This window comes from Anthonomus grandis, chromosome 10 (genome assembly GCF_022605725.1).
Source record: "Anthonomus grandis grandis chromosome 10, icAntGran1.3, whole genome shotgun sequence".
NCBI lineage: Eukaryota > Metazoa > Arthropoda > Insecta > Coleoptera > Curculionidae > Anthonomus > Anthonomus grandis.
This window is the reverse complement of record NC_065555.1, coordinates 4,717,791-4,730,781: the sequence shown is the minus strand read 5'-3', so window position 1 is coordinate 4,730,781 and position 12,991 is coordinate 4,717,791. Positions and strand designations below refer to the sequence as shown.

The following is a 12,991-nucleotide window of genomic DNA, read 5'->3' as shown; positions in this document are numbered from 1 at the left end:
CGTAAATCTTAGCTACGTCGTCGCTGCACTTAAACTCTCTAATACCATTTAGGAACGGTAATTACCGATAGACCGCTTGGAATCGGTTCATTTGTCATAAATAAAAAAAGTCAACGTCAAAACTGTCACTAACATCACTACTGTCAAATTTTCCTCATGTCAAATTGCCACCACCGAACCGTCGTACAACTGTCACAGTTGTCAAGACATTGACGCGGCAATATGAATATCTATCTGAACTATAAAATACTGTAGAGTATAGTTCAGTAAGAGTTTAAAATGTTTTATTCAACAGCTTTTTAATCAGGAAGGGTTGTAAGGAAAACACGATCAAATATCTTAGCTGTAGCAACGTTGCGTGCCTTCTGGCATATACCATGCGGCGTTGCCACAGGTACTTTGCATTCTGCTAAAAATAGACCAGTGAAAAACGTTTTCTTAATGTTTGTTTACTTAAAGTGCGGAAAAATTTGAAATGACCTTTTTTTACCAATCTCCTCTAGTTGCCTAATAGATTTGATATGTTAAATAATCGTACCGAAACGAAAAGTTAACGCGTCATACCCATACGGCGAGAGAGAGAAAGGCTTTCTTCATTTCTGGGCCCGTCCCTCCCTTCTTCCGCTTCAAACGAAAAAAAAAAAAAAAGTGACCACGATCTACAATCACCTGCGGTATATAAAACTTGACACCAGGAACATTATAATATTAGTTCTTCGAAAAGTCTCAAATTCGATTGTTCTCCACTACCGAATCTTCAATTTTCCCGCAAAAATGCTCAGGGTAAGTCTTTTTTTAAACAATTTGTTACTAATTAATTATTGTTGTGTTGTGCACCCTGTCATTTCATTTTTTTTTTCAGTTTGTCGTACTGAGTGCTATCGCCAGCCTGGGTTCCTGTAGACCCGGTATTGTAGAAACCTGTAAGTACCACTGGTTTTATTTTATTTTCAATGTCAAGGTACTTCCGGAACCTTAAAAAGAAATTTGAGGCGTCACATGCCATAGTTTGCTGGAACAATTGTTGAGATATAGTTGGATGAAAATTGGCGTAGGGAAAAAGGTTTTCATTTTATATTTTCCTGTTTAATAGGATATTCTTAAAAACTCGTCGTAGTTAAAGTGAAAACCGTTTTCCTGTATCTTTAAAGCAAAAATTGTCAATTTTCCACTGTGTATATCTCGACAACTGTCCAACCAAAGTACGACATATAATCCCTCAAATTTCTTAGAATTTTAAAATGTAATAATATACAGGCTGTCCCATTAGAAAAGGTATAATAAGGTTTTCGAATGTATCAGTTAATATCCAATAACTCAAAAAGTTACTGGAATATTCGTGTGTAACCAAGAGGGAATTAAACTGCAGATTGAAAGTGAGCACTCACTCTGACGTGAAAATTCTCAAAAATGTATTGGAATATTCCAACCAATTAAAGACTTGAATATTCCAAGGAATATTCTCTACAAGTTTTGTTTAAGGTTCAAAATGGTTCAAGCAAGAGTTTTTGAGTTATTGACCTTCTAAGGTGGTGAACTCTTATGTTAATATCTGGTGACCCTTCAAGGTGACCACTCACTTTAAAGTGCCATATCTCGAACACTAATGAGAAAATTCTTATGAAATAAAAAGCAAAATATTCAGAAGGATATTCCCTAAAAATTGTGTTCATTGATCAAATCAATTAAAACCGGAGGTTTCAAGATATCGGCCTTTTTAAGCAGCGGTGACCAAAAACAATCAGTGACATTCAAGGGCCGAAATCTCAGAAAGTACTTGGAATATTCTCGTGAAATAAAAAGCAAAATATTCTTTAGAAATAACGTTTGATTCTTAAACCAGTTGCAGCAAGAATATTGAAGGAATTATCCTTTTAAAACAGTGATATCCAGAAATACTACTAGGTCCTCGAGGTGACCACTCACTTTAAAGTGCAATATCTGTATAAATGAAAAAGCACAGTTTATGGCAGTTATTTAATTGCCACGCACCTATTCAAAAGGTATGTGTGACAAAACCAAAGGCACCACGGTTTACGGATGTGTTAAAAATTATGAAAAGGGAGCAAAATAAAACATTATCTAAATATAAGCGAACAAGAAAACTAGAGGATTGGCAAGCTCATAAAGAAATCAGGAACTATTTTACAAATGCTGTTCGAAAAGAGAAAAAGGCCTATTTACAATTTGTAGCGCGAAATAATAGTAGTAAAGATACATGGAAAGCTCTAGATGATCTTAATGTTTATGGAAAAAAAAACACAATATTTATTTATTTATTTATTACAAGTTCAGGTTGCGAACAGTACACAAGTATCAAAAAAGCATCCACTGTGTATATATAACAAACTTATGATAGGTTTACCAAACATTGTCTTAAATCTACATGTTACGTGTGTAGATACAATCAAAAAGAAAAGGGAAATTTAGATGAATACACTAATGAGATTAAACAGAGCGTAAACTGTTACAAGTTCTGAATTAAATAAACAAAAATAAAATTATTCTATCTTTTTTAAAAAGTAGGTTTTTAATTGGCGTTTGTAGGATCCTATCGGCGTTCCAAAAATATCCGAATTCAGAAAATTGTTGTAAAAATTAAAAACATTTTGAATTCTAGAAAGTGGTTCTGTCCTACGTTGGTTCGATAAAAATCAGCTGCAAACAAGTCTCGGTTTCTTGCATTTTGCCTTGGTATCCGTATATTAATGTGAGATAGAAGATAATGTAAATCGACGTGACAATTTACTATTTTATAAAGCGTAAAAAGATCTGTGATATTTCTTCTATATTCAAGAGTTAAAAATTTAAATTTGGCTCGTATAATGGTATAATTATGGTTGTATATTGGCATATTGGTCTTAAATCCTAGATATTTTAGAAACCTATTTTGTACCCGCTCTAGGCGCGTAATGTCTACATTGTACTTCGGATTCCATATTACTGAGGCAAAAGAAAGTTTACTGAGGACAAAAGCATTATATGGGTTTTTAAAATCCGTTGAATTTCTTTTTATGAAACCAGCCATCTTATTGGACTCGCATATCACTCGCTCAATATAAGATTTAAAAGTCCATTTTTCATCCAGGATTACTCCCAGATCTCTAATCTGTACAACTCGTTTCAGATTACTGCTATTTTTAAAGTAAGGCGATATTATTTTGGTAATATTTTTTGTAAAAGAAATACAAAAGCACTTTGCAGAATTTAGAAAGAGACGATTTTTCTGACAGTATTGTTCAAGGCGCAAAAGGTCTTAAATATAACAATACCAAATCATTTAAGGAATCCCGAAGATATAAACAATTTTTTTATAGAATCAGTTGATGCTTTAGCGATAGATATCACTGACGTTTGTATAAATAAATATAAACAGATATATCCAACAAGCAGTTTTCAGTTTACACAGTGTTTAGAAATTGATCTATTAAATGCAATTTTTACTATTAAATCAAATGCCTGTGGGTCGGATAGTATAACGATCCAAATGATTAAACTTTGCTGCCCGGTTATAGTCCCTTTTCTTACACATCTTTTTAATGAATGCCTTCTGTGGGGCCAAATCCCTGATCTGTGGTTCTTCCTTTGCCCAAAAATAATAAACTAGTGACGTTTTCTGACTTACGACCTATAAGTTTGTTATGTTCGTGCTCTAAGATCCTGGAACAACTAATTTACGCCTAAGTGACTACTTATCTAAAGCACTGCTCTCTCCTTAGCCCTAATCAATCTATAGTACAACATCTATTTTATTGCGCCTCCTAGACGACATATATGAAGCAGCTGATAAGGGTAATACTACAGCACTGGTTCTGCTTGATTACAGCAAGGCTTTTGACACGATAGATCACAAGCTTCTGTGCGATAAGTTGACTTCTTTGGGATTTTCTCTTTCTTCCATTCGTTTTTTTTTGAGAGCTACCTATTAGGTAGAACTCAGTCAGTGCGTTTTGAGGATGGGAAATCATCTTTGAGGCCTTTGACTAAAGGCTTGCCACAGGGATCGATTTTGGGACCCTTGCTGTTTGTTATTTATACGTGTGACGTGGATTCATACCAGTTTTTCTAAAGCAAATGCGGACGAAGCTATTCTTCGATTGAATGAGTGTTGGGTTGCGACTGAATCCGTCGAAGTCAGTCGTAATATACATTGGTCCTGATCATGAGTGGGCAACTAATAATTTGGCTATTAATGTATCCCAAACTCCAATCCCGATCGTGAGAGAATGTAAAAATCTCGGCATCATAATTGATTCTAAGTTACGATTTCGCAGCCAATTGGCAAGGGTCCTTCAAAGGTCGTATATGTCATTGCGGAATCTGTACAAAAGTAAAGATATACTCGAACTGCCGTTGAAAAAGGTTTTATGCGAAACATTGGTTCTCTCTCATACTGCTTATTGTGATTTTGTGTATGGCCCAGCCCTGGATGTAACATCAAAAAAACAGATTGCAGAATTCATGTATACGTTTTATTTACAATTAAGAGCCCGTGATCACGTCAGATACAAGTTACCTGCACTGAAGGCCGAGAGACGGTACACTTCGCACGCTTTCTTCATAGAATCATCTCTAGTGGAGCGCCTGAGTATCTTGGAGATCGTTTAACTGTTAGATTCTCCACTCATGATCGTATCACACGTCAAAATACCCTTTTAAATATACCAAAGCATCGCACAGCTATGTTTCGACGAACCATTTCGTTTCTTGCTTTAAAATTATATAACAATTTGTTGCATAATAAACTTCAAAATTGTAGTTTTAAGAAAGACGTAAAAGGGTTTATGCTGAGTAAATATAGTTCTATACCAGGGTTGTGAACTTTTAAATATATTTGGATTGAATTTTGTAAATTTCTCATTATCATAATTATTGTAACTAATTAGGACTGTTTATACCATGTAATTTATAATATTATGTATTGCTGATTTCTGTATGCTCGGTTAAGCAAACAGCTTTGGCTGCCCTTCGCCGAGTTTAATAAAAAGTCGTTTATTATTATTATTATATCTCGAAAACTAATATGAATATTCTTATGAAATAAAATGTGAAATATTCAGCAGGTTATTCCATAAGAATTGTGTTTGAACCAGAATTTTCAAGATATTAGCCTCTCAAGGCAGTAATATCCAAAATCATTGCATATGGTATAAGACCGTTCAAATTTCTTAGAATCCTTTACAGTAAAAATGTAATTTTCTTACAAAATGATTTAATCAAATTATTTACACCCGGTATATATTACACAAGCAATCCTAGCGGAAGGAAGAAGTGAATGTCTACAACATTTAGCCGACATTCTAAACTATCATTACAGTTAAGTCATTCAAAATTAATCTTCTTATTGCCGATGACCGATTTCACTTTCATTAATTGCACCTCCCGGCCATTCTCTCTATTAAGTGCTTGCATAATAATATTGATTTATACGATACTTAATGTCGTTCACTTTATTTACTAAATGGTACAATTGAAGACCTCGGGGCAAAAATCGGACATGTCCAATTTTTAAAAATTGTTGGGAAATCAAGAAAAACTGAACAGTATAAGCAGTATATAATATTTTTAGCCAGCCTTTTTTTTGTTGTGTATTTATAGTCCCTATATACTATACTCTTAGGTTTAAAAGATTTTTTAATAAAAAACATCGGACAGAGACAATTTTGAAAATTTGGACATGTCCGAATGTTGCCCCAAATTAGCCAAAATAATACAAATAATAAAGTAGCTTTAATAGAAAAGTTTAATATTCACAAAATATATATTTAAAATAAAACAAAATTTATATATTGATATGCAAACAGCATATTTATATATTAAGAACACATAAACAAAAATTCAAAACCACTAAACAAAAAAAATATATGTTAAGAAAACATAAACAAAATAATCATATAAATTAACTGTCTGATTCATAGGCGGGTTCTTCTAAATTCGCGAGATTTTCGGCATTATCTTCACCTTGAATACCTTCGGATTCTTTGGCAAATATCTCGTCATAGTACCACTGATAAGCTTTTGGCACATACTTCTGCACTAAAAGCATTACATCTTTTACTTTTTTTTCATTAATTTTAAGAGGATAACACTGTGCCAGTTTATTATTCGGTAATGAAAGAACGTTATCCGATTTTTTTGCAGAAAATTTATTATAGACGGGTAGAATCGTTGACTCACTGTATTCAATAAAGTTACTGCCTCTTTCATATTTAATTAATCAGTAAGTGGATATAGCAAACTTAGAAGTTTTTTCCATAGAAGAATATAAAGGCTTAAAAATGGGCTTGAAAGTATACCTTAATGATGTCCTGATTAACATCAACCACCCTAAACTTTTTAGACGTTTTACGAACCAAGTCTTTCCACTTTCCACTCGCTCTGCTTTCCGCTTTTCTTTTTCTATAAGCCCAAAGGATCGGTTACATGGTAAAAAGCTGTGACCCGGCTCAGGATATTAATGGATAATCAAACCAACGTTTTTAATATTTGAATTTACCACAGTAAACAAATATTTGGTCATCGTATGATTTTTGTTTTGTGCAAAAGCATTGTCAGAAAAAAGGTATATCGTTATAACAGAGTCAGACAAATACGTGCTTATGAAATGATGCAGAAAACTTATCACCTCATTACTACCTTTTTTTGATGTTGCTTCATCATACATATAAAATGTTGATATACCTGAATTTGCAGACGTAATGCAAAAGTTGTACTGCCACAACTGACTTCTATAAAATACGTCTCCGGCTGGAACATGTGGTAGAGGCAAATTCTGTTGGTAGTCGAAACACAAAGCATCTACAGTTTCATCATTTTTGGCAACTTCTGTTTTCTCCTTCAAGGATTTGTAAAATGCATCCGCTTTCCTAATATGAATCATTTTTTGGGTTCTTAGACCTGCTTTTGCCTCAGAATCTTGTTCGGCGGCTGTTGAATTTTCCATTCTGTCACATGTCTGACCGTGGAGTACCAAAACTCATATTGTAGTTTGAGCAAAAATGACGGTAATAAAAATCGTAAGATACTTTTGGATCACATTTTTCATCACGCTTTATTTTTTCAAAAATCTCTGGTTCATTTTTTTCTAAATACAGCATATGCATTTTTTTTATATTCAGTTCCGGAGATAAATAGGTCCTTCCCTCGTTTTTTTTCTCTACTGTAATGTGAAGATCTTTTTGGGAAGCTCTGTGTTTATCAATAAGAGAAATAATATTATCTGGAATTTTATTTGCTCTGTTTTTGTGTTTTCCTATGTCATATCTGGCGGCGGTAGAAGTCTGTTATTTTTTAAAGCTGTTGCTATACGATGTACTCTATGCTTTTGTCATGCCATGAAAAGAACAGAACGCATCTCTACATATTTTTTTGGTCTTTGCTGTTAAGACGAATCTGTAATAAAAAAGATAAAAAAATATTAACATTTTCATATTGTTTAAATTATTAGTTTCATTTAAAATAGAAAACAAAATCTAAAACCTTTACCTGAATAAGTCCTCCCAGGTAAATATCCTATTTTTCTTTTTCAGCGACAGCATTAAAACCCTTTAAAATCCTATTTTTCTCCTGCTCCTTTACAAGGTCAAAGCATTTTAGGCGACATTTACAATCTATTCCTGTTTTTCGTTTTGGCATTAATCGTCCCGTTTTAGCCGACTTGTATTCCGCCCCCTGAGCCCTATTTTTTTTTTCGAACATTTCTCACCCAAATCTCTGGTTTCTTGTCACTTTTTCTTCCTTTTTTTTTGACATTAGAATTTTCACCACTACCTTCTGTTGCACGTTGTCGGTTCACCAATATTAACATTTAAAACATCTGGTACGAGGAGTTTCTGCGGGTAAGGTTTGTTAATATCTGAAAATAAATTTAAAAAATTGTTATCGTCGTTTTTTTCATATTACCGCGCCGTTTTTGTTTAAAAAAATATTACCTTTAGGTTGCCGTTTCTTATTATTGTCTGGCAACACTGGTTTTCGGAAACCACGGCTTGTGCTCGGCAAATCCTCGGACGGTGAATATTCACTCCCCGATGATAAAAAAGGATCGTCTTCTTATGCACTGCTTGAAGACATATTTAATATCCACAATACGCACTCAAGAAAATAAGTGTCACACACTCCAAAAATAAAACTAAAAAACTTAATTCCACGCGCACTATGCAAATTTGGACGCACGCACGAACGATACGCACTCGTCAAATAAATCTATTAGACTAATCGATCATAGATAAACAGTTTATAGGGGTTAAATGCTAATCGATGCAGAGCAGTATGGCGCCGGTCACGTCCTATATCCCTTCCATAAATGATGTAAATGTTTGGAGCAAAAATCAGACAAGTCCTGGACTTGACCGCTTTTTGCCCCAAAACATGCAGTCGGCTATGTCCAAATCGCATATTGCCTCGTTAAAATGCGTTGGACTTGTTTGATTCTTGCACCAATCAATGCGCCTTCCCATGGAGCACGTGGGTATGCGCAAAAGTAGTTTTCGCCCAAAAAGTGGACATGTCCGGTTTTTGCCCCAAGGTCTTCAATTATTAAAGTAGTGCCTCTCAAAAAACTGAGGAACTTAAGGACTAAGGTCAAGAAGAACCTGACATTTAATAAAACATTGTTAAAACATCATTGGGGTGATCAATGTCTTTTTATTACTTCATGCTTTTTTACAGGAGGTATATTAAAAACATATATGAAAGGTTAATTAAAAACTGCCTAGAATCTTGGCTGGTGATAGTCTTTTTCTAAAGACACAATTTTGATTTAGTAAAGGTACATCCTTGCAAGAAGCTGTAGTAAATTTAGTTTCGGATATACCTACAAATAGTGTACACAGGAAATCGATCGAAAAATTAATTCCTAAACATAACTTAAAAGGTATAAGTAAATTTCTTAGTATTTCCAGGTGTTCCTTGGTATAATTATAAGAGCTATCAAAGAATTCAGTTGCTCATACAACCCAACCCAATTTTCTTTTCTGAAACGTTTGTGCACCACTGTCTATAAACTTATTATTAAATTAACCCCACAGTTGGGCGCCAAACTTCCATACACTACAATATGAATGGTATGCTTAGAGCCCTTCTAATTATCTATTTGTCTCATATGACTAATTTTCCAAAATCATTGGTAAGCTCCTCATTCTCCAGGCAAGTAAAACACTCTTTTTATTATACAAAATAATTTTCCTAAAAGAGGATGTGGTGGTATAGATTGAGATAATTCATCTGTAATGTTGTTTATTATGTCTATATCATCAAACATCTCTCGAATGGTCCCTTTCTTAAGTTCTATATTGTGATCTTCTTATTTTGGTTTATCAAAAATATGAAGATGAAAAAAAATTTCATATGAAATATGAAAATACTGTAAATAGAGCTAATAAACTGCTTGGTTTTATCAAAAGATCTTGCAAAGACTTTACTAATGTGTCAGCATTGAAGACACTATATATTTGCCTGGTGAGATCTCTTCTCGAATTCTCCAATATTGTTTGGTCACCTCATTTTCTGATTCAAATTGAGAGGCTTGAAAATATCCAGCACAAGTTTATCAGGTTTGCCAGATATACTCTTATGAAGTCAGGCCTGGATTTACCTGTTCAAAGACCATGTCCTACCTGAGCATAAACTCCTTATCAAGTAGAAGGCAGTTCTTTGATGTTTGCTTTGCGTTTAAGGTTCTGAATGGTATTGTTAGAAGTCCGGAATGTCTGTGCCTTTTCTCTTTGCATGTATCTTCTTACACAACACAAGGTCAGGCACTTCTCCACATTCCCTTTTGCAGAACATCCTATCTACTAAACAGTCCTATAAATAGAATAGCTTCTACAGTGAATAGATTTGCAAAAGATCTTGATTTTTTCAGTACATCTTTAAATAAAGTCGTCAGCTAGGGCAACTATCTTGGGATAGTGCCCTACACCCACTCTTTGGATTATGTTTAGCACAGTATTGTTTATTAGTATTATAGTTTTTACTTAAGACTACTGTTAATTATTAATAAGTACTTGAAATGTTATATACGTTGATGAATAAATAAATAACGAAATAAATAACGACATCACTGAAGTGTCTTTTTTTGTTTACTTGAGTTTCCAGACTTAACTCTGATCTGTTTCGCTTGCTCGAAATTATTACTTTATGTTGTGTGTTTGTATTGCTACAGACTCGTTTATAGGTGTTGTCTCGAGGAAAAGACTTTTTGATTGACATTTTCAACTGTAAGTGAAAATCTATTTATTATAGGCACTTGAGAGTAGTTTTTGGACTTGATCCTTGGACTCTACAAAGTAAACAAACCCAAACTTTGAGCAATCATCATCCAAATTTAAAAAAATAACTTGAACCTTTAATAGATTTGGCTTCCCGAGGACCAGAGAGGTCACAATATATTAGGTCTAATAGATTCTCTGGTCTTTTGTACTCTTTTGGAAAAGGCAATCTATGTTGTTTTCCATTAAAAATAAGTGGCACAATTGTTCCTGTCAATTTTGTTCTCACATTCAAAATGTTCTACAAACCATTTCTTATCTTTGTTAGGTTAGCACTGTTTAAGGGACCAAACCTTTTGTGCCATGTTTCTGCAGAGACTTTCCTGTTGCTAATGTTAAAAAACACTTCGTTGACAAAAAGCTTGTAGACACCATTAATTAATTTAACTCACCGAACACAAATATATAGTTTTTATATAGATTTAGCTACTCCTACCCTATAGAGTTCTTATTCTATATTTTGCAACATTGTACATCAAAAATTACATTGTTTCCTTTTTTAAGAACCCTAATTGTATCAGATTAAAATTCTTTCTTGAATTAGAAATACATAGAAAAAGTATTAAGTGAAATTAATTGTTTTATATAATTAATGAGTTTAAAATAATAATACACAAAATTAAACCTTAAATTCTTTTTTTAACCTAACCTTTAATTTTAATATACGTCATCATCACTCTGTCAACTTCAATTGTCACTTGTTCCTGTCACTGTCAACGCCACTGCTGTCACGCGCACCTCGCGCTTATTAAGTTTCGTTTACACTAATGTCGCTTAGACTCACTGTTTTCGCGCACTTTCTTAACCTAAAAAACAACTAACTACATAAGATTTTAGTGAAACATATTCAACAGACACCATCTTGGGAAATTACTGGAACTTCTTCAGTACTCATAGATTCTTGATAATTTACAACACCTTCTTATTATATAATTTTTAAAATAAACTTACTATTTATTTATTTATTTATTTAACTTGTAGCGTTCGGGCATGAGGACAACAGCGGAGACCACGGACTCAGTTTGGCGAGTATCGCGCTCTCGGGGGCGAGTCACGGCTTAGGCGAGTCCAGTTTCGGCACCGGGGGCGAAACTCTCGATTTAGGGGGCGGCGGTGGCGGTTGGGCCCACGGGGGCGGCGGTGGAGGCGGTAACTCCGGCGGTGGAGATTTCCATCACGGGGTCAGTATCGTGGGCGGGGGCGGCGGTCAGGGACAAACCATCGATCTGACCAACCAGGGAGACGGACACCATGGACCTTTCGGGGGTAGTTTCGTCGCTTCTAGTAAATATTCGGCCGGCGGACACGGTGGCGGCGGATCAGACGGACATCATGGTTATGGGGTGTCCGAGGGGGGAGGATTCGAAGGGCATTACAGTGATGTTTTAGGTGAGTCGGGTAATGATTTTAATTTTAGGGTTATTAATTGTTTTTGATGCTTTTAAGGTGCCGGTGACGATTCTTCGGGAGGGTACGAGCATTTATCGTCTTTGGGTTCGTTCGGACATTAAAACCAATGAGGAATTTGATTTTTTTGAATTTATCATACGGACGTTGTGTCCTCGACTGTGTTTCTTTGCCCTGTAAATATTGTTGTTATTTAGTTTTATACATTGTTGACTGCTTTTTTTTAAATAAATTTTTTTTATAATATCTCCTCTTTTTTATATTAAACCTGCGTGCATTCAGTCAAAATAGAACAAGCAAATACGCAAAAGGAATTGATGGAGATCCTTGCTTACCTTTTGCAATGTTAAAAAAAGATGTGGGTATAGAAAAATGGCTGTGATAAAGTGAAAGAGATATAATAATAATAATAATAATAAATGTCTTCTTTATTCAGCATAAAAATACATGTTTTCTTAACTACTATATAAGTAATGGCGAGATCTAGCTTAAAGCTACTCTATCTAACCATATTAATAAGCACAAATGCAAAATTTTATAGAACATAATAGCAGAATAAAAATGTAAAATAATAAATATAATACAATCTGCTATGCGCAATAAATCGTAGTAGGTACTTCAATGAAGGACCAGAGATGATTACCTATGTCGGTTTTGAAAAATATTATTTTTAGTTTTTTGTTTAAAGGTTGTTACAGAGAGAAGAGACTTAACTTCAGGTGGTAGTGCATTATAGATTTTTGGAGCATTGTAACTAAATGAGCCCTGGAATTTTGCAGTTTTATGCCCTGGAATAACAAAATTATGCGCGTTTCGTGTGGTTCTGCCGTGAATTTTGGAGTTTGAAATTGAAACACCCTGATCTGACCAACAGGGGAGTGACATGGTCGCATTTACTCATACCAAAACTAAACTTGAGGCACGCGTTTTGAATTTTCTGAAAGCTATTCTTTTCACGTTGATACAAGGCAGGCCAAAACAGAACTTGAGCATAACTAACAATTGACAAAATTAATGTATCACAAAGATGTAGTTTAATATCAGCTGTCAAAAACTGTTTGTTCATATAGCGTATTTTTAATTTATAAAAACATGCCCTCAACAAATTCGACACATGCCCCTCAAACCTGAGATCCGTGTCAAGGACAATCCCCAAATTCTTCTGGTTATTAGAAGGAGGTAAAGGAGATCCATCTATGCTGATCTTCACGGTATCTGGAAGGGGCTTGCCAAAGACAAGGAGTTTGGACTTTGCAGCATTCAATACGAGTCTGTGACTCTTACACAAGTCAGATATGGCTAAAAGATCCAAA

General features: G+C 34.5%; 1 protein-coding gene and 1 long non-coding RNA gene across 3 annotated transcripts; one reads left to right on the top strand and one right to left on the bottom strand.

The window, feature by feature from the left end:
- The first annotated feature begins 573 nt into the window (after positions 1-573).
- On the top strand, positions 574-11,924 carry LOC126741465 (uncharacterized). Its single transcript, XM_050447879.1, has 4 exons — positions 574-783; positions 863-923; positions 11,253-11,660; positions 11,718-11,924. The coding sequence occupies exons 1-4, from the start codon at positions 775-777 to the stop codon at positions 11,780-11,782; spliced, it is 543 nt and encodes a 180-aa protein (XP_050303836.1). The 5' UTR covers positions 574-774; the 3' UTR covers positions 11,783-11,924.
- LOC126741466 (uncharacterized) lies at positions 5,659-10,839 on the bottom strand. 2 transcript variants are annotated; one of them, XR_007662192.1, is made up of 5 exons: positions 10,664-10,839; positions 10,347-10,600; positions 7,932-10,282; positions 7,486-7,855; positions 5,659-7,392 (listed from the first exon to the last, which is right to left on the bottom strand). It is a non-coding gene; the product is annotated as an uncharacterized LOC126741466 (long non-coding RNA). The 2 variants fall into 2 exon arrangements; XR_007662191.1 differs by having other exon boundaries at positions 5,660-7,392; positions 7,932-10,600.
- Positions 11,925-12,991: the final 1,067 nt, after the last annotated feature.

Coding starts and splice junctions, on each gene's coding strand:
- LOC126741465 (XM_050447879.1), top strand. Junction 924..11,252: donor ACCCGGTATTGTAGAAACCT/GTAAGTACCACT, acceptor TTTAACTTGTAG/CGTTCGGGCATGAGGACAAC. Junction 11,661..11,717: donor GCATTACAGTGATGTTTTAG/GTGAGTCGGGTA, acceptor GATGCTTTTAAG/GTGCCGGTGACGATTCTTCG.